The 27,790-nt window shown below is 36.3% G+C and overlaps 1 protein-coding gene across 1 annotated transcript; it reads left to right on the forward strand.

Moving 5' to 3' along the window:
- Nucleotides 1-316: 316 nt before the first annotated feature.
- LOC108201114 (uncharacterized) lies at nucleotides 317-16,579 on the forward strand. The gene is made up of 21 exons (XM_064084789.1): nucleotides 317-607; nucleotides 1,149-1,233; nucleotides 1,598-1,637; nucleotides 1,732-1,980; nucleotides 2,975-3,074; nucleotides 3,158-3,232; nucleotides 3,961-4,059; nucleotides 4,789-4,905; nucleotides 5,042-5,157; nucleotides 5,464-5,563; nucleotides 6,907-7,265; nucleotides 7,690-8,017; nucleotides 9,276-9,487; nucleotides 9,941-10,159; nucleotides 11,781-11,967; nucleotides 12,801-13,051; nucleotides 13,946-14,038; nucleotides 14,121-14,222; nucleotides 14,472-14,829; nucleotides 15,205-15,342; nucleotides 15,423-16,579. Exons 1-21 carry the CDS (start codon nucleotides 476-478, stop codon nucleotides 16,287-16,289), a joined length of 4,227 nt encoding a protein of 1,408 aa, XP_063940859.1. The 5' UTR covers nucleotides 317-475; the 3' UTR covers nucleotides 16,290-16,579.
- The last annotated feature ends 11,211 nt before the right edge of the window (nucleotides 16,580-27,790 follow it).

Genomic DNA, 27,790 nt, shown 5'->3' on the forward strand with positions numbered 1-27,790 from the left:
AATTATAATAATCGGAATTTACAAATATTCAAATTCTTTTTTTACAAATATTATTATTTAATATTGAAAAAATGTTAACTATTCGAATTATATGTACAAATACGGTTAACATAATAAATGAAATTAAAAAAAAAGAAAATATTTTTTTAAAAAAATATTCGTAAAATGATATTGTTATATCGGAATTTACAAATATTTGGATTGAATTAGACCGGTTAGTTTTGAAAAGTTTAAACGTAATCCGGTTAGTTTTGAAAATTTTACATTCAAACTGGTTAGAAATGGAACGGAGCCCTTTTGATCAGCTTCACAATTCGAAACAAACACCTGATTCACTTCTCCACCCCTACATGAACAACTAATTACACACACACACAAGATCCATTTCATTTTCAGATTTGGTTTCCACATCCAAAGCTTAATTGCAGTGTATGTGTGTAAATACACACAGTGATTGACTAATTGAAGGGCGAGAATGTTGAAATTGAAGGCGTTTCGTCCGACGAATGATAAGATCGTGAAGATTCAATTGCATCCAACTCATCCCTGGCTTGTTACTGCTGATGCATCTGATCATGTTTCTGTTTGGAATTGGGAGCATCGTCAGGTCCAAAACTCACTTTTCGAAATGTTTTTGTGTGTGTGTTTAATTACTGGATGTAGTTGAATTTTTTTCGATATTCGATGTTTTTAGGTGATTTATTGTTTTCGTGTGCATATTACCAACGACTAGTGATGATGAGATAGTTGGATGTAGTTGTATTATGCGCTATGTAATGCCTCGATAAATCGAAATTGATTATGTTGATTGAGTAAAGTAATTCGTTGGTCCTGAGTATAGCAGATGTCGGTTAATTAATAATCTGGACTAATTATGAATTTCTTGGATCCTGAGTGCTATTTATTAAGTAGATGCTGTACTGTAGTTAGATGTGGTTGGAATTGTTTTAGTTTCTTATATTATCAGCTTATTTATTGTCTACGTATGTGCTCTTTTTTCTTAAGAGCTATAAGAAAATTGGATATGTGTGTGTTTTTGTTATGAATGGTAGTATAGTTGGTTGTTTGTTTCTATATCTGATTAGAGGGATGGAATAGTTGGATGCTTGGGATGTAGTTCAAATTATTTTGGTTGGTATTGTTATCAGGTGATATATGAGCTTAAAGCTGGTGGAGTCGATGAGAGGCGCTTGGTTGGGGCTAAGTTGGAGAAACTTGCAGAGGGAGATACAGGTACCTGAGTTTTGCACAAACAAGTAGTTCATTTAGAGTTGGCAGTTGATTACTGACCTAGTACAACTGTATATCAAGAGTATAAGCTTCAGCAAGTTGTTCTATGATCAAGTATCCATGTGGTGTATAGGAAGTAGTGGTTTTGTGTATGTTTTTAATGACCTTGACCATAAGATGGTCATAAAGTAATTGAAATTAAGAAAAAAGAAATACATAATTGCAACTTGCTAGGCTATATGCAATTATCTGTCGATAACAATTTTTTGTAATGCGGTAAAAAGTATTCAGATATTATAGTGGATATATTGAGGAATACTTTCTTTTAAATAATTAAAATAATCTGATATATCTTCTTCAATGGTAGAATCTAGAGGAAAACCTACAGAAGCCATACGGGGAGGGAGGTATTGGACCTCATTATTTGTTTTTTTTATATCTTTCTTAGCCTTATTACATTCGGATGAAACCTGAAACTCCGAATGGGGGATATGTCCTAAGTGTTAAGCAGGTTAGCTTTTATGACGACGATGTGCATTTTTGGCAACTTTCTCGTAATCGGTCTGCTGCTGCGGAGGCTCCAACAGCAGTGACCAATGTCACATCAGCATTTAGCTCTCCTGCTCCATCAACGAAAGGAAGACATTTTATTGTCATCTGCTGTGAAAGTAAAGCCATATTTCTAGACTTGGTGACTATGCGTGGCAGGGATGTTCCTAAGCAGGACCTTGACAACAAATCACTTCTCTGGCAAGTCTTCTCTATATTCACTCTTTCTTCTATTTGTTGTATGTTGGAATAGGAAATGATCTTGCTGCATTATACTTCTATCTTCATTTACTAGATATATCCCAACATGAAGCCTTGTGTATAACAAATATGAATTGAATGGTTAAACTAATATTGGTTACTATAGAATTATATAAATTCCGGTCCACCATTTCTTACCTAATCATCGCTACTCTGTGATACATATAGGGTATTCCGTACACGTAGTGATTATGTTCTGAACATCCTATAGTTAATTTTATATCTTTGTCGTTTCTACTTTCTAGCTGGTGATCAACTTTGGAAAATTTGATTTGTTAAAATAGTGAAGTTACAACTAATTGGACCCCTCAAGTAGATTACTATAGCAGCAAAAAGAGATGGACAAAGAGAAACATGCGAGAAAGTACTTATAAATTTTGAACATCTAACAAGGCTGCACCTTGTCTTTTACATTCTATGGTTCTATCTAATTATTTTGATATATAATTTTTAGCTAATAACTTTGGAATCTAATATTTAGAATATACATTTACAAGGTTGCAGAATCTTTTCTTTCCAAACACTACACGCAAATTCATCCGAGGGTAAGGACCACGGGCGGTCATTTTTTCAAATAAACATTGAAAATGTCAAATTGAAATATTTTTAGAGCATCAAGCTCAAAATCCTATTAAATTAGTAGTGTAACCCAAGTTCATGCTGCAAGTATCAAGGCTGTGGTGGACGATGTTTTTTTTTTTTTTTTTTTTTTTTTTGCTAAATAAAATGTATTAGAGAGAAAAAGAGACTACATCTCCAGGGGCATAATAAAATGTTGTAACCCAAGATTTGTTTTCTAGATGAAATTATAGTCTGTAACGAGTTGAAGAAAGAAAGATATATAGTCTTGAGAAAATGAGAGAAATATTAGGACATATTATCATCTTTCTTATGAGTGCTTCAGTGCATCGGTGACACTTTCTTTCACTTGCAGTATGGAATTTCTTTCTAGGTCTGTTGTTGGTGATGGTCCTCTGGTAGCTTTTGGGGGTTCAGATGGTGTAATTAGAGTTCTCTCAATGATAACATGGAAGGTTTGCAATTTCATTTTTAGTGATACGTTGGATAAACTTTTAGCTATCTATGTATTGTGCCTCAATGTTTGGTTTTTTTGCAGCTTGCTAGAAGATACACAGGAGGTCATAAAAAATCAATATCTTGTTTAATGACCTTTATGGCTTCCACTGGAGAGGTAGTCTTAGTTTCCTTTAGTTGAAATTATTTTTACTAATTTTAAATAGCTAGGAATTGGTCAGACTACATCCAAAGATCCATAACTCAGTTTGTGGGGAGTCAAACAATGATTTTCAGGCTTTCTTTCTATGCTTAGCATTGAGTGTCATTATCAGCTGCCACTGGCCAAACAGTCTATGTAAATATTTAATTTCGTGGACCCTTGTTCAGTTTAGGAGTCCAGTGGTTCTAAATTTTGATCTTTATATTTAAGCCGACAGTCGATTGGGCACAGTTTATAGTTCCTATAGATTGAACCTAGGGGTAGTACTGTTTGGCTGCATTCTGCCAATTTGAGAAGGGGTGGAAAAGCTTGTTTTTTTAGTTCGCTAAATCTATTAATACTTGAGACATATTTATTTACCTCATTTCTCTACCATAATTTGTTTTTCTTATCTGGTCAATCTATATATCGAATTAAGTATATAACCAATGGGTGTGGCTTATTCTCATTCAAGCTATAGGAATAACACACTTGGTATTGTACCTACATTCTTGTATCATACATTAAAATTTTATCTTTACCTCTCAACAAATATCATTTTCTCAGTGTTTTCTTTCATCACTTGGCAGCAATATGTTTCATTGTAAATATGTCAACTTAGATATTCAAATTCTTATTTTTTTCCTTCATTAGAAGACTGTCCTTTGTGTTACAGTTTAACCCTTTTTGTGTTTTTTGTATAGGCACTTTTGGTTTCTGGAGGTAGTGATGGTTTACTTGTGCTTTGGAATGCTGACTATGGCCAAGACTCACGAGAACTTGTGCCAAAGCTGAGTCTTAAGGTACTTATATGTTTATTCTCTCATTAGTTTAACCTCCTCATTTTATAAAACATGTGAAGTAATTGTTAGTTTCTCACTATTGTATAGTATACAGCAAAATATGGGCAATGACATTGTCATCAATTAACAGTATATATATACAAGTTGTAAATATTCATATACATTAAAACATGTGAGCAGTATCTGCAAGGCGTAGCCTAGCAGATTCCACTCCCCTCTTGGTAATAAGAGGTCGAGGGTCGATGGATGAATGTGTATGTGAGTATTTAAATTGCTTCAATTGACCTTTACCTTAGAAAACATATAAGCAGAGAATCAACTTATAAATCTAGTACATATTACAAGTGAAAGTGTTACTAGTACATAAAATATGTAGTAAGATCATAATACATTTATTAGCGGCTTTAGATTCTCTGCATCCTATCAATTTCTTTCCCATTCTGGAAGTCTATATGCGTTTTAGATTTTTAATATAACTCAAATGTAAAATTTTACATGTTAGAGGAGTATTAAACCTTCTAATTTGAAATTTAATAATTTAAATTTTGTTTTTGTTAATCTGTATAGAATTTAAATTTAACTTCTTTAATTGTTTTATTCACATATTGTCATAAACCTGCTCTGGCTAATTAAAGACCAACTATACATCCAGTGAGAAGAGACCGTAGAAATTTTCCATTTTATATTTCGTTGTGTATGTTTTTTATAACGTGGAATCCTACTTGTAAGGCGCATGATGGCGGGGTCGTAGCTGTTGAGCTATCTAGGGTGATGGGAGGTGCACCTCAGCTCATTACTATAGGCGCTGATAAGACACTAGCAATCTGGGACACATTATCTTTCAAGGTAGCTGATCTCTGTCGTTTATTTGTAACTTCTTCATGTTGAGTAGAAAAACTGTACCTTTTCTTTCATTTGCTCCCCCCGCTCCCCCTCCCCCCTCTCTCTATATATGTTTAAATTATTATTCATCCCTTTCCAGGAACTGCGACGTATTAAACCTGTACCAAAAATGTCGTGCCACAGTGTGGCATCATGGTGTCACCCTCGAGCACCCAATCTTGATATATTAACTTGTGTCAAGGATTCCCACATATGGTATGCTTATTTTGCCTTCTAGTAGCAAGTGGTTTTGTTAAAAACAGTTATATATCTTATTGATTAAGAATACGAAGGATGTTTTATTTTTTATCTCTAGCGATTAAAAGCATGCTTATGCAACTCTGCTGCAGATATTAAGGCCAATCGATCTTTTAACATCATTAATTTGCGGACTTTTTCGTCTTTAAATGGACTAGTTTGGTGAAGAAGAGAAAGTTTGTGAGAAAGCGTAACTTTTGTTTTATATGAGATGCCTGCCTTACTTGCAATTTACATGATTATTATTTTTTGATGTCTACACAGGGCTATTGAGCACCCTACGTATTCGGCTCTAACAAGGCCATTATGTGAGCTTTCCTCGTTAATTCCTCCACTAGCACTTGGATCTCACAAAAAACTGAGAGTATGTACATCGCAACATTAGTTTGTACTTGTTAAATTTAGATGACTAGTGTTTTTTTTTAATATTTAATGTTCAGCCACAGAAGCTCTAATGTTTAGCTTAGTGTGGCATTTTATGATGGGAAAGTATGGTTGTGGTAGATCTAATTTCATATATTACCTTGTATATTGCATGAGTGTGACTTGAATTTTGATTAACTAATATGCTTATGAAGTTGTACCTGATACTGCTCTCACAAGTTGTATGCGTAGAACTTTAGCATTTAAGTGTCAGATAATGGTTGCTCCGACTACTGAATAATGTCTAAATAGACGATAAGGATGCTTCAATACGAATACTGTTGGGATCGAGAGTTGTAATTTGTAAATATGTAAGCTCAGATACAGTACAAGCTTTTGTATGGCCTCGAAGAGAGTCATTGAAGGGGAACAGAAATGAACATAGAGTATTATTATACATGTTACTAGTTACTTCAATATATCTTTTGATGTGGAGGAAAATAGTGTATATATCTATATGTTTTATATATGGGGCTAGGAGTTTATTGAATAATTAGGTTACTTAAAAGCTGAATAATTGTTGGGCTCTAGTCCATTAGGTTGTGTGTTCAGAATAAATCAAATTTATTTGAATAATTTAATTTTTTTTAAGTTTTTTCTAAATTATTAGTTACTGGTTCGTAGGATAAGTCAAGTGATTACAGTAACTAAGCAAATAGGGATAGTTATTAGAAATCATTATCACTATTATCTAGGAACTATGTTATCAGTATAAATTAGCCTATTAAAAGGCTGGTTTTATGTTTATAGCATATAACCGAGAGCATTATAATCATTTTTCATGCATGTGACATTTTATTTTCTTTTATATTTTTGACCAAAAAATCAACATTATGCTATTAGGGTTTTTGTTCCATATACAAGTCATGTAACCCCCATGTTATTCCTGTCCTGCATTAGTCATGATTATCAAATTTGCAATATTTTGATAAATCTTACATAGTGAGTGGATCTTCGAGTACCTAGTCTTTATTGGTAAGCTCTAATCTCTAGATGATTTAAACTTTATTCTTTATTTCTCAAACGTATGATGTATGCTAAACATTAGAATTACGATAGTTTCTAGGCTTTTAGGAAATCTCGAGGAGACAATTTAAATATCCCGTTTTTAAGAATGTTACATGCTCATATATCATGTTTTAATAAAAGAGTAAATGAATTGTAATAACAAAGCAATTAGCCTCTGGAAGTTGCAGTAAAAATTTGTTCAAGTTCTCTATATTCCCTTGAGCTTTATCCTTGTCAATCAAATGTAAATGATATAATCGATGAAATCACTTGTAGGTTTATTCTATGGCTGCGCATCCATTACAGCCACACCTTGTTGCTACTGGGACCAATATCGGTGTGATCATTAGTGAATTTGATGCCAGATCTCTTCCAGCTGTAGCATCTTTACCAACACCCCCAGAAAGTCGAGAACATTCGGCTGTATATGTTATTGAAAGAGAATTAAAGCTGCTAAACTTCTCGTTGTCCAACACGGCAAATCCTGCTCTTGGGAGTAACGGGTCCTTGACAGAAAATGGAAGACCGCGTGGAGATTCGTCTGAACCACTTCAAGTCAAGCAGATAAAAAAGCACATTAGCACTCCTGTTCCACATGACTCATATGCAGTTCTTTCTGTGAGCAGTTCGGGGAAGTAAGTAATCTTTAACATTTGAGTACATCATTCGACTTCAAGTGCAGCATTAGACAGTAGAACTAGAATTACTACACATTATCTGTTAATCCTGTGTTAGATATTTGTAAACTTGTTTTTTTTACAGACATGGTCAATTACAAAACTTTAAATACTCACGCACACATGCATCAACTGGGCTTGAACCCTCCACGTCTTATTACTAAAAGAGCAAGAGGAGAGGGGAACCACTAGGTTAAGACTTGCAGTTAATCTAGTGGTTTCCAGTTTATGGCTCTTAAAAGAACTCGTAAGAGGACCTTAATATTGTTAACATGAAATGAATGACGTAATTTCTTCCCTTTCTTGGTACCTGACTAGTACTATTTATGGGTATAAACAAGCTATCTCAGTGATTGACTTTCTTTTCCCTTGTTGCTTGCAGGTATCTTGCAGTTGTATGGCCTGATATTCCTTATTTCTCAATTTACAAGGTCAGTGATTGGTCCATAGTAGATTCAGGTAGTGCCAGGCTCTTGGCTTGGGATACTTGTCGAGATAGATTTGCTCTTTTGGAGTCTGCTGCACCTCCTCGAATCCCCTTGATTCCGAAAGGGGGATCAAGAAAAGCCAAGGAAGCTGCTGCAGTTGCTGCTCAAGCTGCAGCTGCAGCAGCTTCTGCTGCTTCTTCTGCTAGTGTGCAAGTTCGCATCCTGTTAGATGATGGGACATCAAATATATTAATGAGGTCTATTGGCGGCCACAGTGAACCGGTATCTCTTCTGTTTTCACCGACTGATTTCTGCTTCACTCTGCTTAAATCAAAGAAATCATATTCCTTTTCTTGTATTTTCCTTTAAGGCTACGAATGTGATTGACATGCTTGCATGTGAGTAAGAGGAATTAATGACACTTTTAGACCTTATGGAATGTCTCATATGTTAAAGGCCTAAAAGTCAGGCTTAGTTAGTGATATGCTTTCTCATCTTAGTATCAGTAGGTAGATTGCCTTGAACTTTCTAAAGGATGACCAACAGAAACGATTTATTATTGGAGTTGGAACTATAGTTCAGTTGGGACTAAATGGGGTAAGTTGAATGTTATTTTATGCTTTGACTAGGCTTGCATCAAAGACTGTGCTGCAGAACATGCAGAATTCATGAGGTTCCTGTTCAAGTACCTTTCCTCAAGTAATGATTGCATCCCACAGACGTGTAGATTCTGAAACAAGACTTCCTTTTTGTAGGTGGACTATAACATTTCAGTTGTACTGGAACTCTGTTGCCTTAAGTCTGAGTACTAAAAACTCACTTCTTGCTGCCATCGTGTTTTCGTATCTGGAAAATGATAGCTAAAGTACCTTAATAATTAAATCTGAACACAAGTGACTGGCTGCCCCATATACTTTAATGGGTGTGTTATGTTTCAGGGTAAAGGTTCCTCTTGGACCCTGTTTTCTCAACAGGAAAAGTGTAATCGCATTCAACTTAAATTAGAATTAGGTTTATTTATGGCTAATATATTTAGTTGAAACACTTCCGTCACATATGTAAGTAAGATGACTACCTGGAATTTGACTTTACAATGGATCACTTGAAATTTGTGGGAAAATGGTGTGTTTCAAGGATGAGCATAAAATAGATAATAAAAGATTTGTACTCGGACATAATATGCAAACACTGATTTTTTCTGAATTTCAAATAGGAATGTCAACTCAAGGCATATACTTATTAACTTTCTACTTTCTAGTAACTCATTGATATTGTAGTCATGCTGTAGAACTTTCTTTAGTGAAATGCTGTACTTCATCGCTATATTGCTATTAACAGCTTGGTCACTGCTTCCCCTGTGATTTTATACTCAGCTCTCAAGAAATTTGTATGCTTACGTTTTCTGATTGGTTCAGGGAATCTGCCGTTTATTGTTACACGTTCGTAATATTTGTTGTCTAGTCTTAATTATTATGAGGGTCCAGTAATATATGTCTGACCACTTTGGTATGGCCTTTTAACTCCATAAATATGTTTCTAGGTTATTGGTTTGCATGGGGGAGCGCTACTTGGTATAGCGTATCGGACATCGCGAAGAGTCAGCCCCGTTGCTGCTACTGCTATTTCAACATTCCAGTCTATGCCCTTATCTGGCTTTGGTAGCAGCGGGCTTTCCTCGTTCACCACTGCTGATGGCTATTCTTCTCATAATTCTTCAGCGGAAGCTGCACCTCAGAACTTCCAGTTATACAGGTAGGAACAAATGCTACTTAACCTGTGAGTGCTATATAAATAAATCAACTCTGTTATCATTTGTCTTGTGCATTAAGCAATCTATTTTCTATCCATCCAGAAGTTTTGTGCATCAAGTATTGAGCAAATATGAACTCTTGAGTCTTCTTATCTTTTCTTACAAAAATTCTCTGTCAACCCCACCAAGTCCTTAAATATCTGGACTTCTTCTTAGTCTGCGTGAGTGTCGAGCACCAAATAGCTATCTTGTATATCTTTGGTTACTGTAGCTGTGTCGCATGATCCATCTGAGCTCAATCTTATATGTTATCTTATTTATGTTGATAATTGGTGCCGGTATTGTTTTTTAAAGTCTCAGCCCGGTTTGCTCAAAATTATTAAAATTGCAGTTAGTAGATTGGATGTGTGAGCAAATTTATGCCGAGATTTTTTAAGAATCGGTTAAATTTGCAGTTGGGAAAACTTTCAACCAGTCGGTGGTCTTCTTCCTCAACCAGAATGGACAGCATGGGACCAAACGGTTGAGTATTGTGCCTTTGCCTATCAGCAATACATTGTCATATCTTCCTTGCGCCCTCAATACAGATACTTGGGAGATGTTGCCATTCCATTTGCTACAGGTGCTGTTTGGCAACGGAGACAGCTCTTTGTGGCTACACCAACTACGATAGAGTAAGTACTATTTAACAAGATCTTACTCGTGTATTACGATATATTCTTTAGCTTTTCTATGTAAATAGGGCTGTAAATGAGGCGAGTCATTTGTGAGCAGCTTGGTGTTGGTTCGACAAAATCTTGTAGGTTTTTTGAATTTCTGCTCGAATTTAAATGAGCGGAGCTGAAAGCTAGATACTGTAAGAGCCGAACTTTTTCAAATTAAAGTTTGGCTCGTGAAGCATTTTGAAGTATGTACTGCTCGACTATGAGATACCATTGTTCACTAATTTGGATGCACAAATTTGGCATTTAATCTATGGGTGCCTAAGCATAATAGCTTCTTCTGTACTGTTGAATCTTGAGATAAAAAGAAGTATATCCTTTGCATGTTTTAATTGGAATTTAGAAGTCTAGATAATGTCTATAGTATCGACAATTAATGCTATTAACAGTGGCAAGTACGGGTTGAAGTAATGAGCCACAGACTAAAGACCAGTAAAACTACTTAAGATCATAGGATAACTAAGACAGACATTTGAGGTAATCCAGGAAAGATTTCAAAAAATCAGCAACAGTACATAACCAACTTCTGTACAAATGAAAGTAAAAGACAGAATTCCATGTCCATTAAGAAACAACCACAACAATATAATTTTACTATCCTCCTTTTGTGTTTTACTTTTTAATGTCTACTTAGCACTGTCCTTGAATAGCTTTTTTTCGCGTGTTTTGATTTTTAAGGTTTGACTTGGGAGACTCACAAATAAACAATTAAAAAACAGATTGAAGGATTAAGAATAGTAATGAAAGTCTTACTAAGCAAAAGCTGAAGCAATTTCAAGTTAACATATCAGATATAAGTAGAAATGCACTGCCGAGCCGTTTTTAAGCATCACCTGGAAAAAAACACACACTCTGTGTATACAATTTAAGAGTTAATTCTAAACCGCTACGTATGCAAGTATCCAACTGCGTCATCGCTGTCTAATCAAATGGGTTATAGTACTGCCTCTTGCTAATTTGTGTCCCATGCTAAGAAAAATAAGTTACAGTCAATTATCTGACATATAAAAGATAATAATCTACAGTTTCTAAACTGTATGCTCGATTCCTAGACAGAAGAAAGTTCTACAGCCTAAATTTTCTCAAGCACAAGCTTGTCTCATTTAACAAATGGACAGTTAACATTACCTGCCTCACCAAGATTGCATTGTAGTAGAGTTAATCACTTAATCTTTTAGGAAATTATGTGGATCTTATTAGTTAATGAGAGAGAAATAATTTTAATGGATGGAGATATAACTTGTTAGCATGGTGAGGACTTCAGCATTTGCATATATACTAGCTATATAAAGACCAAACCTTAGTTATGTCAGCCTTTGCTGAAGAGCTAAAATTCTTTTAGTGTTTACTTTAATGATTAATCACATGGTTTTTCTATACAGAAGATGGTGTGGCCTTCTGGATTTTTTTTTGGTTTGTGGTTAACTACCTTTTATAGTTTGCATGGGAAAGATAAAAAACCAAATCCAGAAATCAGATGAATAAATTAAGAATAATTTACATGCATCATTTCTTCACCTATGCTATTTGAGAAATTATGTGATGAAATACCTGTTTTGTGTGGAAACTTTAGGTGTGTTTTCGTTGATGCTGGTGTTGCTCCCATTGATATAGAAACTAAACGGCGTAAAGAAGAGATGAAACTGAAGGAGGCTCGTTCGAGAGCTGTTGCAGAGCATGGTGAGTTGGCTCTGATTGCGGTAGATGGTCCGCAAACTGCAACACAGGAGCGGATTTCTTTGAGACCTCCAATGCTACAGGTTAATATATAGCTTGTTAATGTATAATTGCATTTTACGAGTAACTTTCTTAGTTTTTGTCGTGTAGCAGTGTTTGGCAACTGTAGTTGTTGTATGCAGCGACTTTGAAGTTTTAAACGCATGGATTAAATCTAAAATTTGCCCACAAGTCCATACCAAATGGAGTGATAAATAGTTCTGATGTTGGTAAAATTTACCAATCCTTCGTCCAATATCTGATCCAATTTTCTTGTGCAGTTAGCTTCTACTTGAGCAAGTTCACATTTTGAATTATAAATTCAGTCAAACTGACATGTGAGTTTTCATGTCAAGATATGTTCTCCCCAGTATTAGTTATTGACAAAGTAATGTTCTCAATCGATTATTACTCCAGTCACACTGAGGTTTGTGAGATACTATGGGTAGGCAAGTGAAGTGAGTTAGTACCTGTAGGTCTTTATCTTAAAAATTTAATATACATTAGAATATTCCTAAGTTTGTCTTCTTATTTCGTTGCTCTACTTGAATTTATTTATAGGCCCTTAATATGTAGGTAGTTTAGAATCTGCTTAACTTGTGAAAAGCTATATCCTGCAGAAGTCTAAAATCAAAGATATTAATTTTCGAACTAAATTTTGTTCCTTTTATTGTAGCAGAAGCTTATGTTTTCTTTACTTTAATTGTAAAGTACTGCTATGTGTAGAGTCAGAAGTGTACAAATTATTGTTGCGTAAAAGTTGTAGCTTACTCCCTATAATATATTAAATTATGAAGATTCCCATTTACTAAGTACCATGTGTTTATTTGATTTGTTTTGGGCATAGTATATTCCTTATAAAAGAAAATCTTGTCAGGTTGTGCGGTTAGCATCTTTTCAGCATGCTCCATCTATCCCTCCATTCTTAATGTTACCTAAACAATCTAAAGTTGGTAGTGAAAGCTCATCCGTGCCTAAAGATATGGATAGTAGGAAAGTCAATGAAGTTGCTGTCGGTGGGGGAGGGGTGGCAGTGGCAGTAACTCGTTTTCCAGGAGAACAAAAACGGCCAGTTGGACCTCTTGTGGTAGTGGGCGTTCGGGATGGTGTTCTTTGGCTTATTGATAGGTAATCTCTCCTTGATTTTAAATCTTATATATTTAATCAGTATAAATGATGTGTCTGAATTGGGCTGGAACTTGCACCTCGGTGATTAAGAGTCCTGAAATTTTTACATGAAATTCTACATTTGCTGCATTCACAGTGATTCCTGGTTAACCTTCAGATCAGAATCACAAGGTTCTCAAATAATAATTTGAACTCACTTGTACCTGACATAACTACAAAGGCTGGCATTACCATTTATTCTGTCCTTTTGTATTCGAATTAGGTTTTTGATGCAACAGTTGTATTATAATGCTATTGTTTTTGTGAGTTGTGGACGACACTCGCCATTTATAAAGCTGGCAATTCAAACATGGAACAAGTTTACTTTTGGGAAGAAGCTAAAAATATATTTTTTTTTCTAGTTTTTTCTTGATATTGATATGTTTAAAGTTTGATCGGACTTAATGGAATCTATGCTTTTCTATGTAGTAGGAATATTTGTAATGCTTTGAAGCCTAGTATTTTAGTTAATTTTCTAAAAATTATGACCCTAATACATTCAGAGACATGCATAAACCTATATATAAATTATGTTCATCCTTGAAGTGAAGATGAGATACAATATATTGCTAATCCTCTGTCTAGACATTCAAGGTATAGGGATTACCTTTCCTTGTTTTACGCTCTATGCACAGAAAATTTACCTTTGCAATTATATCATTTAATAAAGAGTTAAAAGCGATGTTACGTTGTGACAGCAAACGATAGATTTTCTAGTTGAAACAAGATGACGTTTTCGTACTACAAGTTTTTAGATGGGTTCCTATTTTGTCTCACATTTCTCATCAAACAAATATTGACGTAGCTTAAAGATTTGCTATATATTACTGATGTATTATTTTCATTTCGAAATAGATACATGTCTACCCATGCAATATCCCTCAGCCATCCCGGAATCCGCTGCCGTTGTCTAGCTGCCTACGGAGATGCTGTTAGTGCAGTAAAATGGTAAGTTTTATTAACTTTATGGTTTTCAATTGAGTTATGTCTATATTATTTTCATGTATATCTACAACTACCTTCTATGCAGGGCAAGTAGGCTTGGCAGAGAACATCATGATGATTTGGCTCAGTTTATGCTTGGGATGGGTTATGCTACTGAAGCACTTCATTTGCCTGGGATATCTAAGAGGTTTAATTTGCTTCATGCCAAGTTCTAAGTATACTTGATTCCAATCTGTAAAGCAAGGCCTTTGTATAAGTCGAGCTATGCATTCAAATAGTTTATCGTAGCGCTGAATGTTTATATATCAATCTCGGTATTCTTTGAATTTTTTCTACTGCTACCAGAATCAGGAATTTTATTGACTAATTTGAGCATATTGTTTCAGAACTGTTGAATAATTTGATTTTGATGGAATTTTTAATTTACGTTTGCCAGATTGGAATTTGACCTGGCAATGCAGAGCAACGATCTGAAAAGAGCCCTCCAGTGTCTTCTAACAATGAGTAACAGCAGGGATATTGGAAATGAAACTGTTGGGCTAAACTTGAACGACATTATGAGTCTAACTGTCAAAAAGGAAGATATTGTGGAGGCAGTTGATGGAGTAGTGAAATTCGGGAAGGAATTTCTTGATCTTATTGATGCTGCAGATGCCACTGCTCAAGGTGAGATTGCTCGTGAAGCTCTTAAGCGGTTAGCTGCAGCCGGTTCAGTGAAGGGAGCTTTACGGGGACATGAATTAAGGGGATTAGCCTTACGATTAGCGAATCACGGGGAGTTGACTCGACTTGGGGTATATCTTGATTTTTTGCTTTGTTTTCTTTTTGTTTCGGTGTTCTATTTCGTGTTAGAATAAAAAAATAATATTAGTTGGTGCATGGCTTTTAGCCATCTGCCTATCTTCCATGTCTGGTCTGTGTTTTATAACTGCATGTATGAGTTGTGACTTGTGAGCTATATACTCTTCAGTCCTTTAGCACACATTTATGAACATTTCTAACAGTTATTTTTTGTTTGTTTTGCTTAATTATAGTCCAGGAAATCTGCAATAAAATAAGTAGGTGTTATCTGCAGTATTCGGTGCACTTGATGTTTGTAGATAAATTTGTGCAAAAGGTTTGTCTGTGCTGATTTGTATGAGTAACTTGATTGGCAATATATCCTGCAGGGATTGGTAAACAATTTGATTGCTGTTGGTGCCGGACGAGAGGCAGCATTTGCAGCTGCACTTTTAGGAGATAATGCATTGATGGAAAAAGCATGGCAGGATACTGGAATGCTTGCTGAAGCTGTATTACATGCTCATGTATGATACACTTTTTTATTTACAACTTTTTCTGGCGTTTTAGGTTAGTTCTCTGGTCTGACCATCCTAGTATTCTGCAGGCCCATGGGAGACCTTCTTTGAGGAGTCTGGTTCAGGCTTGGAACAAGGTTTTGCAGAAGGAGATGGAGCATGGTCCTTCAACCAAGACAGATGCTGCAGCTGCCTTTTTGGCTTCTCTTGAGGAACCCAAACTTACCAGTCTAGCTGATGCTGCAAAGAAGCTTCCCATTGAGATTCTTCCCCCAGGGATGGCATCTCTTTATGCTCCTAATCCTGGTCAGAAGAAATCCACCGGTGCAATTCAGGGTTCGCTACAAGCAGCAAACAAGCCATTATTACTTGAAGGTTCTAATTCGACACCAGCAACTGCTCCTCAGGCTGCAGAATCTGGAACTTCTCCAGCGGCGGAGGAATCAGGCGCCCCTACCTCAGAATCAGGCGCTCCCCCTACCTCAGAATCCGATGCTCCCCCTTCATCGGAATCAGGCGCTACCCCTGCATCGGAATCAGGCGTTTCCCCTGAACCAGAATCAGGCGTTCCTCCTGAACCAGAATCAGGAGCTCCTACTACACCAGAATCAGGTGCTCCTACTACATCAGAAACAGGTGTCTCAGAATCAGTTCAAGTGCCAACACCAGAAACTGATGCTCATTCGACTTCAGAATCAGGTTCTAATCCTCCTCCAGAATCAACTAATGGTGCAACAGGACCCACATCAGAATCAAGTGCAGCAGTTGCATTGGACACAAGTGAACGATGTTCAGATAATCCATCTTATGCATCCCCTGTAAGTATGTCCAGTATAGTACCAGCCGAAACTCCACAAACATCTAGTAATCCAGTACCGACAGAAGCTCCTAACCAGTTACCAGAAGTATCAAAGCCGAGTGTCCGTCCAGAATTACCAATGGATTTCTTTACTTGACACTAGCAACCTGGTAAAGCTGTTGATTTTTTGGTATATAGTGTGTTGTTTGTACCATCATATGTTCTTATGGGAGAGGAACTATCATCACAGAGTATAAAGTGAGAGTAGGGTTTGTGTAGTTGTGGACTTGCAATCTTTTACATTTGGCTTGACAATTGTTATACTACTTTAGTGTCTTACAATTCATCCATTCTTTTCCTCTGATCTTGTAATACTCTCATGCCAATTTAAACATGTCTTTCTGTTTTTGAAGCTATTCAAAAAGTGTAGGCCTCTTTTGTCTTGAATGTCTTGGATGCATAGTCAATTATTATGAGGCCTCCTTCTGTTTTACAAACAAATGTGGTGCTTCCTTCTGATTGGTGGGTAGGAGAAATGAAGTATGCACAATGGATATTCCCTTTTTTTGGTATAAGAAAAGGTATTAATAGTCTTCTTTTTTAACATAAATTTTCTTGGTATTCTGATTAAGATGAGTTCAACATGAATTCATATATATTTTCATCATATATTATCTTTTATATTAATATCTAGAGAAAGATGAATATGTTTTTTATTTTGGGAGAAGGGGATAGGTTCACGACCTTAGCCGGTTAACAGGAATACACCGAAATAGTAATGAAATTTTAGTATAAAAACACATTATTTTCATTCTCGTTAATTGGATTAAATTTTATCATATTAGTCGGATTGAATTCACAAAGTTGCCATGTTCTTGGGGATGATCAAATAGTATTTATTATTTTTTAATTTAGGCCCAAAATTACTTTTTAATATTAACATATATTAAATCAAGTCTTAGAAAAAATGGTAGTTGTGTGAGCACAATTAATCCATAGGATAACATTATTTAATTTTTGTCCGAAACTAACATTATTTAATTATATTCTAATTCAAAATATTCCAAAATGTTTGAGGCAATTAGAACCAGGACAACTCAAATTGTAAGTCTATAAGTCACATTAGTAAAAAAAAAAAAATAGAAATATTTCAAAAACGTAAAGCCACCGACCCAAAAAAAGAGCATCACGTGTAATTTGTTGTATTTAACTTGAAGAGAAAGCCAACACCGTATAAAACACCATCTAGAAACTAACTTATTCAAAAAGCCAAAAAGTACCCCATCATATACTCATATACTACAACATATACACACGCCTCCGGACACCCCCAATTCCTAAGTCGTTGGAACTTGTAAACCCCACCCTTACCCCCTCCCACCTCCTATACTTACACCTATACATACACAAATGTCTAAACCCTAAGAGCAAGTTCAATAGGTTACCTATATGATGTCCTAAACTCACATTTAGGTAATATGTCAAAAAAATGCACTCCAACACTATCTTAGTGTTATCTTAAATCATTAGCACAACCTTAATTCTCCTAGCCATTGTCAATAGTAACTTTTAACCATTACCTATTTAATATTTACGAATAAAATAATCATCTCTCTCCTTTCTTTATTTTTTCTCTCCTTTTCTCATTCTCTCTCTCATTTATTATTAAAATAATTTTAAGAGAACAAATATAGGGATTGCTCTTGGAGTTGACACTAAGAGCACTCACATCTGAGTCCCCATCTCTATATTTATAGGGGAATTAATCACTTTGAGTTCAAATGCTTGCTCCATCCGAGTCCCCATGATACAGCTTACTTAATCATCTAGTGAAATCTATGGAGAATTAGTGAAGAACACAGAAACAAGGTAGAGAGAGAGACAACAGAATAGAGAGAGAGAGAAGAGACACAGAAAATGCTAGTAATATTTCAGATAATCCCAACTACAAGCACTCTCCAGCTTTATATTAGCTAGAGCATACAGCTGTCAACATGAAAGTAAAGCATACACTTGCAACAGATTGTAACAGAATTCTGGCGCCAAAAGTATAAGTTTGACTATTTGACTATTTGACTATTTGACTATATCATATGCTCCCCCTTTTTCACAGACTTGTCCTCAAGTCTAAGGTAGTAGAGTAAAGTCAGGAAATCTGTTAACAAAATCAGATGCCACCTCCCAAGTGCTTTCATGCAATGGAGTACCCTCCCACTGGACCAAATACTGAATCTGAGCTGCATTTTGGAATTTCACCATCCTTTTGTCCAGAATAGCTACAGGTTTCTGAGATTTCCCTGTTGCAGATACTTGACCCATCCAATCAGGCACAATGGATGTCACAGGAGTAGGACCACAGTAAACTTTCAACTGAGACACATGAAAAGTATCATGAACCTTAGCATCTGCAGGCAATTGCAACTTATAGGCAACAGGTCCAATGCACTCAATTATTTTGAAGGGTCCAAAATATTTATTGGCCAACTTCTGATTACCCCTCTGCTGTACAGATGATTGCCTATAAGGTTGGAGCTTGAGCCAAACCCAGTCACCCCTGTCAAACTTTCTATCAGACCTCTTTTGATCAGCTAACTGCTTCATTCTGTGTTGAGCTTTTATCAATTGAGTTCTCAACTCTGAGATCATAGCTTCTCTCCTTTGCATACTCTTATCAACAGCCTCCACAGAGCATTCCCCAGCCAAATAAGGCAGATGTAGTGGTGGCTTCTGGTTATACACAACTTCATATGGGGTGATATTAGTAGAAGCAGAAAAGTGTGTATTGAACCACCATTCTGCTAATGGCAGCCAAGAACACCATTCCTTAGGAGCATTCCCACACATGCATCTCAAATAGGATTCTAAACATCGATTAATCACTTCAGACTGTCCATCAGTTTGAGGATGGTATGAAGAAGACAATAGCAACTCAGTTCCATGCAAAGCAAACAGACCCTTCCAAAAGTTACTTAAAAAAATTGGATCCCTATCACTTACTATCGACCTTGGCCACCCATGGAGCTTAAACACATTGTCTAAGTAAGATTGAGCAACTTGAACAGCAGTAAAAGGATGTGACAAGGCCATAAAGTGCACATACTTACTTAGCCTGTCAACGACCACAAAAATGACATCTTTACCATTAGACTTGGGCAACCCAGTGATGAAATCCATCGATATGTCAATCCACACTTCTTCAGGGACTGGTAAAGGCTGTAATAAGCCTGGATATGCACTATTGTCATGCTTAGCAGCTTGACAGATCACACATGTTTTGACAAATTGTCTCACATCCCTAGTTAGTCCAGGCCAGTAAAATATAGATTTCAGCCTCTTTGTAGTTAAGTCCCTTCCCCCATGACCACCTTCAGGAGAACTATGCTGCCACTGTATGATTTTCTGCCTCAAATTCTCATCTGGACCAACACAAATTTTCCCTTTTTTCCTCAGAAATCCATTCTGTAGTGTAAATTTATTATGGGCCTGACCCTGTTCTAATTGGATAAGAATTTCCTGAAGATTGGGGTCTACCAAGTAACTGTTCTTAATAGAAACTTCCAGATCAGAATTGGCTACAGTGATAGCCATACACAAAATTTCAGACCCCTGTAATCTGGATAATGCATCTGCCACCACATTTTCCTTTCCCCCTTTGTATTGTATTTCATAATCAAATCCCATAAGCTTGGACAACCAGAATTGTTGGAAAGGGGTGGAAATTCTTTGTTCCAATAACCATTTCAGGCTTTTCTGGTCAGTCTTGATGACAAAATGATTTCCTGTCAGATATTGTTCCCATTTTTGTACTGCACATACAATAGCAAGCAGTTCCTTCTCATACACAGATAAGGATTGCCATCTTGGACCCAAACATTTACTAATGAATGCCAAAGGATGATTATCCTGCATTAACACAGCTCCCACTCCTGTCTTTGATGCATCAGTCTCCACAACAAATAATTTGTTGAAGTCTGGTAAAGCAAGTACAGGTGCTGAAACTAGAGCTGTCTTCAAGTTATCAAATGCTGATTGTGAGTTATCATTCCAATTAAAAGCACCCTTCCTAAGTTGATCAATCAACTCTCTAGAAATCCAGGCATAGTTCTTAATGAACTTTCTGTAATACCCTGCAAGGCCTAAGAAACTTCTGAGTTCTTTCACATTTGTAGGAACTGGCCAGTTGGCAACAACCTTAATCTTTTTAGCATCAGTTTCAACTCCTTTGGCAGAAATAAAGTGTCCCAAGTACTCCACCTTCTCCATCATAAAGCTGCACTTACTTTCCTTTGCAAATAACAGATTTGTCCTCATTAACTCAAAAACTTGCTTAAGATGGACCCAATGATCAGCTGCTGTCTTGCTGTAAATCAGAATGTCATCAAAAAAAACCAAGACACACCTTCTCAAGAGTGGCTTAAAGATTGCATTCATCCATCCTTGAAAGGAAGCTGGTGCATTGGTGAGGCCAAAAGGCATCACCAAGAACTCATAGTGGCCTGAATGTGTCTTAAAAGCTGTTTTGAACACATCCTTGTCACACATTCTCAACTGGTGATAACCAGCCCTTAAATCTAATTTGCTGAACACTGTTGATCCTGAGAGTTCATCTATGAGCTCATCCACTACTGGTATAGGGAACTTATCCTTTATTGTTTTCTTGTTAAGCTCCCTATAATCCACACATAACCTCCATGAACCATCTTTCTTTCCAACCAATACCACTGGTGATGCAAAAGGGCTTGCACTATTCTGGATAATCCCCTTCTGTAACATTTCATCTATCATTTGTTCAATCACATCCCTTTGCTTCAATGGGTACCTGTATGGTCTGATATTGATAGGGTTGGAACCTTCCATCAAGGGAATTCTGTGATCAAATACTCCTCTGGAAGGAGGTAACTCTTTAGGTTCCATAAAGATATCACCATACTGACTCTTCAACACCTCTAGTTCTGATTGATGATCACTCAAATCTTGGTTCTGATTTTCCAAGGAACTTGCAGATTCCTCAGGTTCTCCCTTATTCAACTGCTGAATTTGTATAAAGCATAGTTGAGCAGCATTCTTGAATAGTTTCTTAGATGACTCAGCTGATACAACCTTCAACTTCTGGGGTGCCACACCTTTCAACCTAATAAACTGCTTGTCCACTTGAAACTCCATTAGTAACTTGTTAAAATTCCATTTAACAGTACCTAAAGTGCTAAGCCACTGCACTCCCAACACCATATCACAACTGCCTAAGTCAATCAACATAACTTCAGAAGTGAAGTCATACCCTCCCATCCTCCAAGAGAAATTTTTCACCACATTTTGACAGGATATAGAGTTTCCATCAGCCACTGTTATTTCCTGTTTAGTTATAGCAGATACTTCACACTTCAGTTTGCTAGCCATATTAATATCAAGAAAATTATGAGTGCTGCTAGAGTCTATCAATATATGCAATGGTTTATTCTGCACTAAACCTCTAACTCTCATGGTAGAAAAAGTCTGACTCCCTGTCAAAGCACTAACAGAAATACAAGGATCACTGTCTTTGATCACACAATCCTCCACTTCCTCTGTACAGTCCCCATCACTCTCCCAATTCTCCTCAACATCTCCCCCAGGTATCTCAACTGTAAACAACTGAGGCTCCCTAAACTTACACTTGTGACCCCTCTCATATTTCTGATCACAATAATAGCAGAGGCCTTTTGCCAATTTTTCTGCTCTGACTTCTGCCGGAATAAACTGCTGTGGTTTCACCAATTGTTTAGTTTGTGGAGTTTTAATCTGAGGAGTAGGTAACAGGGGAGGCTTTGCAGTAGCCAGAGGCAAAGCATTAGGTTTTGCAGGATAAGTCCCTGGATTAGTACTAGTCACAGCAAACTTGGTATATTTCTGAGTACTAGCCATGATAGACTCTTCTTGCAACCTAGCATACCTAATAGCCTCACTGACATTAGTAGGCTTAAAAGCTCTCACAAATGGTTTCACCGCAGACTTCAATCCTCCAATAAAACTCTCTAAGAAATAATCATCAGGCAAGATATGGTTATGCTGTTCCATTAAAGAGCGTAGATTATCAAATTCATCAATATAAGTCTCAATTGATCCCATCTGTTGTAGCCTATTGAACTGTTCCACTATATTGTGAGTTGTCTCATCCTTGAATCTAGCACTTAAGTCTAGAACAAATTCACTCCAATCAACATTCTTCCTCATAGACATATAATTGGATACCCAAACCTCAGCCTTATCAGTCATGTATAAAGAAGCTAAATCAACCTTCTGATTATCAGGAATCTTGCACAGAGTAAAGTACTTGACACATTTCTTTACCCAATTCCTAGTGCCTAGACCATCGAACTTAGGAAATTCAAGTTTAGGAGTAAAACCTAAAGGTTTTGGCAAGGTATTACCTCCATTTCCACTGCTTTCTCCTCTGTGACCTTGCATCAAACCGTTAGGGTTCGTGTCTTTCAATTCACGAATCATCCGGATTAGCTCGTCGAATTTGTTGTCGTAGCGTTTGGCTTGATCCTCAAAACGCTTATCCATCACTTTGAAATGCTCCTTTACTTGCTCATCCATGGTTACTGCTATAGCATAAGACTTTCTTGTTTGCGGCGCCAGATTAATAGATGTAATGGTAGAGAAGACAGAGATAAACAGCAACTATAGGACCGTCACGGCTCTGATACCATTGATACAGCTTACTTAATCATCTAGTGAAATCTATGGAGAATTAGTGAAGAACACAGAAACAAGGTAGAGAGAGAGACAACAGAATAGAGAGAGAGAGAAGAGACACAGAAAATGATAGTAATATTTCAGATAATCCCAACTACAAGCACTCTCCAGCTTTATATTAGCTAGAGCATACAGCTGTCAACATGAAAGTAAAGCATACACTTGCAACAGATTGTAACAGAATTCTGGCGCCAAAAGTATAAGTTTGACTATTTGACTATATCACCCCATTTTGGGGTTTGATTTTAGGGACAAGTTTTGAGTCCCCATGTTTGCAGATTACTGTACAATCCCTTTCCCCATCATCAAATCACCTCTCTCCTCTTTTAAATATATTAAATTGTAGTGGGTGAGTTTTGATAATTAAAATTTAAGTGAAAGAGAGAGAAAGAAGTAATATAAAAAGGAATATAGGGATATGGGGATGAAAAATGGGGAATGGGATGTGGAACATTTTTGATAATTTTGAAGATTTACTATTTTTATTTGGGGATTTACTATTTTTAGTAAGTTTTTGGGGATGGGATTGAGACCCCAATGAGAATGCTCTAAAATACAGGGATTGCTAATCACTAATGATAGGTAACCTTTTGGACTTGCTCTAAAACCACACCAAAACACACATTAAAACACATAGTAGTACCGGTTAGGGTTTCGATTTGGTTATAAGATGCCTACTTTTACATCAATTGCTCTGGAGAGCTTGATCGAACCGAGATTTCGAGATTCGTACAAAGATTCCGCGAAAAAAACGGTGAAATCTGTGAAGGATGATGATGATAAAGAGGTTAGAGAGGAGGAGGTAAAGAAGCCGAGTCGGAACAGAGTGAATATCTCGCCGGCGTTGTATATAACGCCGGAGCCGACGCCGATTGTGTACTTGTCGTCGGAATCGGTGTCTCCGTCGCCGTATGTGGCGAATCGGAAAGGACGAGGCGGATTGAGGCGGCGGAGTGAGGTTGTGGTTAGGAAGGAAGAGGAGAGGGTTGTGGAAGAGGAGAGGGTTGTGGAGGAGGATGAAAAGGTGAAGAAGGAGAAGGAGATGAGGGAGGTTGCGGAGGAGAGTGAGTAGTTTGTGGATACAAGGTGCGATACGTTGAGTGTTGGGAGTTCGAGTGATGTCAAGGAGTTGGGGAGTGTCAGTGGATGGAATCCGGTTGAGTTTTATGATGCTGATGATGGTGAGCTTTGAAAATGTTTATTTCTGTGTGTGTGTGTTTGTGTATTTATTTGACTTAATTTTTGTTGAAATTACAGTGTGTTAATTGTAAATGTATGTGTTTATTTGTTTTCTTTGTTGTATTTACGAAGTGGTATTTTGTTTTAGTTAGGTTTATGTTGATTATTATTGAGTATATGATGTTTGTATTGTGGTTTGAGTTTGTGACTATTGGTAAATGAATGTTTGATTTGTCGTTCATTTTAGAATTTGAAGGTGTTTGTTTGTGTTTTAAGAACTTAATAAGTGTTAGGGGGGTCATAATTGGATTTGAAGTAGTAGAGTGTAGGGGAGATGAGGATGTGGTTTGCTGAGTTTTTGTTGCATTCTGTTTGGGACTAGAGTTCAGGGTGCTAATGCTGAATGTGTGGTATGACATGGAATTGTTATTAGGTTTTTTATTTTGGCGTGACATATTGAAGATGATTTTGTGTTGACCAGGATTCTAATTGGGCCCTAGCTCAGTAATCTATGCACAAGGTTTTAAGTGAGTTTTTTGAATAAAGAAAGGGTTGGTTAGGGTTCGCATTGGGATGATCTGTTGAGCTGTTTTCGCTCTAGACTGTTAGGATTTCATATCTGATCAGAATAATTAGGCTCACTGTTACGTATTTTTGGAAGAATTTAATGACCTATTCACTACCAGGGTCATAAGATATGTAGGCACTGCCTTATTTAATACATGTAATCTAGTCTTTTTGGTTTTCATATTGCTCCTTTTTCTCCTTTATGATTTAATGAAGTAACTGGCCATACATTTGCATACATAATATGCTAAATGCAAATCAATACAATTTTTTAATAAAGAAACAATATTAGTTTGTACCTGGATTCCAGTTCATGTCTTGATCTCACAAAACAGTAGTTTGAATTCAATTCTGCAAGAGATTGAGAACTTAGCAATTAATGGACAATAAATACATCTTTGTTATTGCTTGTATATAGTATTTAACTCTGCTTATAACTTTTATGTTTCTGCTTTGCTCATAAATAGTTAAATTGTTTCGCATCAGCTGGAAAACTTATCTTTAATTGCTATGAACAAATTATGATGGTGTGTTTATGAATAATTTTGGGATGAAGTGGAGCTCTGAGACCAAATTCGGCAACCCTGTTTTCTTATAGAATTTCAATTTGTTTCTTGATACAGTGTTTTTATTAACAGACCAGTTTTAGCCTCATTTGTTCTCTTCTACTTGTCCATAACTGCACAGATGATCACTGTAGTTTCAATCTATTTGGATATTTTTCCGTCTCCCACTTTACTCTAAAGAAGGCATATTAAAATAATTACTTATATGACTGAATACAATTTTGAATTGGAAAAACATGTTTTCATTAGCAGGCTTGTTGTCAGTTTAGCTACTGCTGTGAATACTGAAATTTGTGCATATCTTTTGATTAAACTAAAATGATCTTTTTGATCTTCCATACCGAGACTTTATAACCCAGGCTTATGCTCCTAAATATTCAATTGAAAATAGTTATTGACATTGGTAATATTTAGTAGCAGATTTCTCTCATGATGGGTCCATGTCAAGTACACAACATTCTTGTCATAGTATCGAGTCAGAAATGCGTGCCACAAGACTGAGCCTTCTTGATGAGATTGGAAAAAGAAAAGCTGAGGATGCTCTTGGTCTGATGTACAGCCAGTGGCAGAGGGTCGCTGATCTTCTTTTGGCTCAATCAGGATTAAGATTTCCAGCACCTTCTAATTGCATGCAATTTGAAATTGGTCCAGTAGAGCAGTTCTGTCAGGAACTTGTTGTAACTAGATTTGTTTCTGAAGCATTAGGTCAGGGCTTAGCACGTGCTGAAACTGAGATTGCTGCAGAGGAAATTTTTAAAGCTAAAGATCAGGAGATTTCTCGATTAAGAGATCGACTGCAATATTGTGAAGCTGTTAATCATGAAATGTCTCAGAGGAACCAGGAAGTTATTGGCAAGTACTGGTATAAAAATCTTGTTAGCTCAAGTGATTTACAGTATGGCTTGTGTTATTCTTGTCAAAAAGTGGAGATTTTCTAATAGAAAAATAGTGTAAATTAGGGGTGTTGGCTCGTTCTTTCACAATTCGAAGTAAGATGGTCCAAAAATCATATTCTGAAAAAATGGCACCTTATATCACATAAGATGCATGTAAAAATTTACTTTTTTCTGATAACGCAATTTGTTTTTGCGTTTTTAGCTGATTTTCAAGTAATATCTGAAAAATGAAAAACATTCTTATCGTCTGCTACTTAAAAAAATATTGGGCACCTGTGTTGCTAAACGCAAGCTGTACTTGGGTTCCTTTTCTTATTTTTTCAAATATCTACAGCCCATGCCCGTTAAAGGAGACAACCCAGTTATATATGAATTGTTTAAAGTTTATAAATGCATTTTTTTGTTGCGTTTCTTTGTGAAACAAGGGGCCACTTTTCTGAAGAGTGTTATTCTGGGCATTTTAACTTCAAATTGTGACTAAAAAGGGCCATTTCTCGTATATTAGTATTACAAAGGTCATAATGTCATGCTAATTCGATAACCTTGTTTCATATGCTCTTGGTTTTGTAGTAAATGATTACATACTGCGATAGGTTAGAATGTTGATGTTACTGCCATCACTTTGAAAACCTTTTATAGCCTAAACTATTTAGCTGGCCGGTGTGGTTTTCATTCACATAATAACTTGTGAGTCCCAAATTGTGGTGCTTTAGCTAATGTGGTTAAGCCTCATTATGGGAACATTAATTTTTTAGCATGGCCTGGATAACTTGATCGATTTTTGACTTATGTATTTAATCTAACCATGAAATGCACAGAAGTTTGCGAATTCATCTTGTTTAAACTTCTGTTACTGTGTATTTTTCAATCTTGTTTTTTTTCTTAATTGTGTTAGTTTTTGTTAAAAGGAATTAAATATAACAAGTAATGCATGCATGCAAGAGTTACATTTAAATAGAGTAAATGCGTGTCTGTGTGTGTATATATACTGGTATGTATAGTCTATATTGTTTCTGTTGATTTGATTTAAGACATTACATAACTGTAAGGAGAGCTACATCTGTTTGTTGTTGACAAAAAATCACTTGAATGATTGGAAAATTATAGTTGTCAATCTTCCTCTTTCTATATTATTGAGCAGATAATTGTATTGTATTTACAGTTTGAAGTTGAATAACCCTTAATCTGATCATTTTCAGAGGTAGCACGAAAGCAGCGCAAAAAGAAAAAAACCCTGCAGAAGTGGCTATGGTGTGGCCTAGGTCTCTCTATTACAATCGGAGCTTCAGTGGTTGCTTATTCTTGCCTTCAGCAGACAAGTAAATATCGAGCCTTCGCTGACTTCAAGTGATTCTGTAAATGCTACTGGCATAAGTTCATCAGAATCGGCTTAAAGGGTATTATCATGAAATTTTTTGCTACTTTGGCCTCTTGTTTCGAGAAGCAATAACTATAGAGCAAGCAATAATTCGCCGATCTCACTCTTTTTGCATGCATGAGTTTAATTTGATAGTCTTCAGTACCGGACATGCTTAAATTTAGCAAGATACATAGCTAGGATGTTACTGTGGTGCAATAGTATCACATGAATGGTAACAGCAGTTGAGCCTCCCAATGTAATTTTGAACCTGTTAGATCGACAATGAGCTTTAAGCTGCTGAACTAGTTGAATCTATATTCTTGGTGGTTACTTCTTTAATCTTCTGAACTTA

The sequence above is a fragment of the Daucus carota genome, chromosome 9 (genome assembly GCF_001625215.2).
Source record: "Daucus carota subsp. sativus chromosome 9, DH1 v3.0, whole genome shotgun sequence".
Classification (NCBI taxonomy): Eukaryota; Viridiplantae; Streptophyta; class Magnoliopsida; order Apiales; family Apiaceae; genus Daucus; species Daucus carota.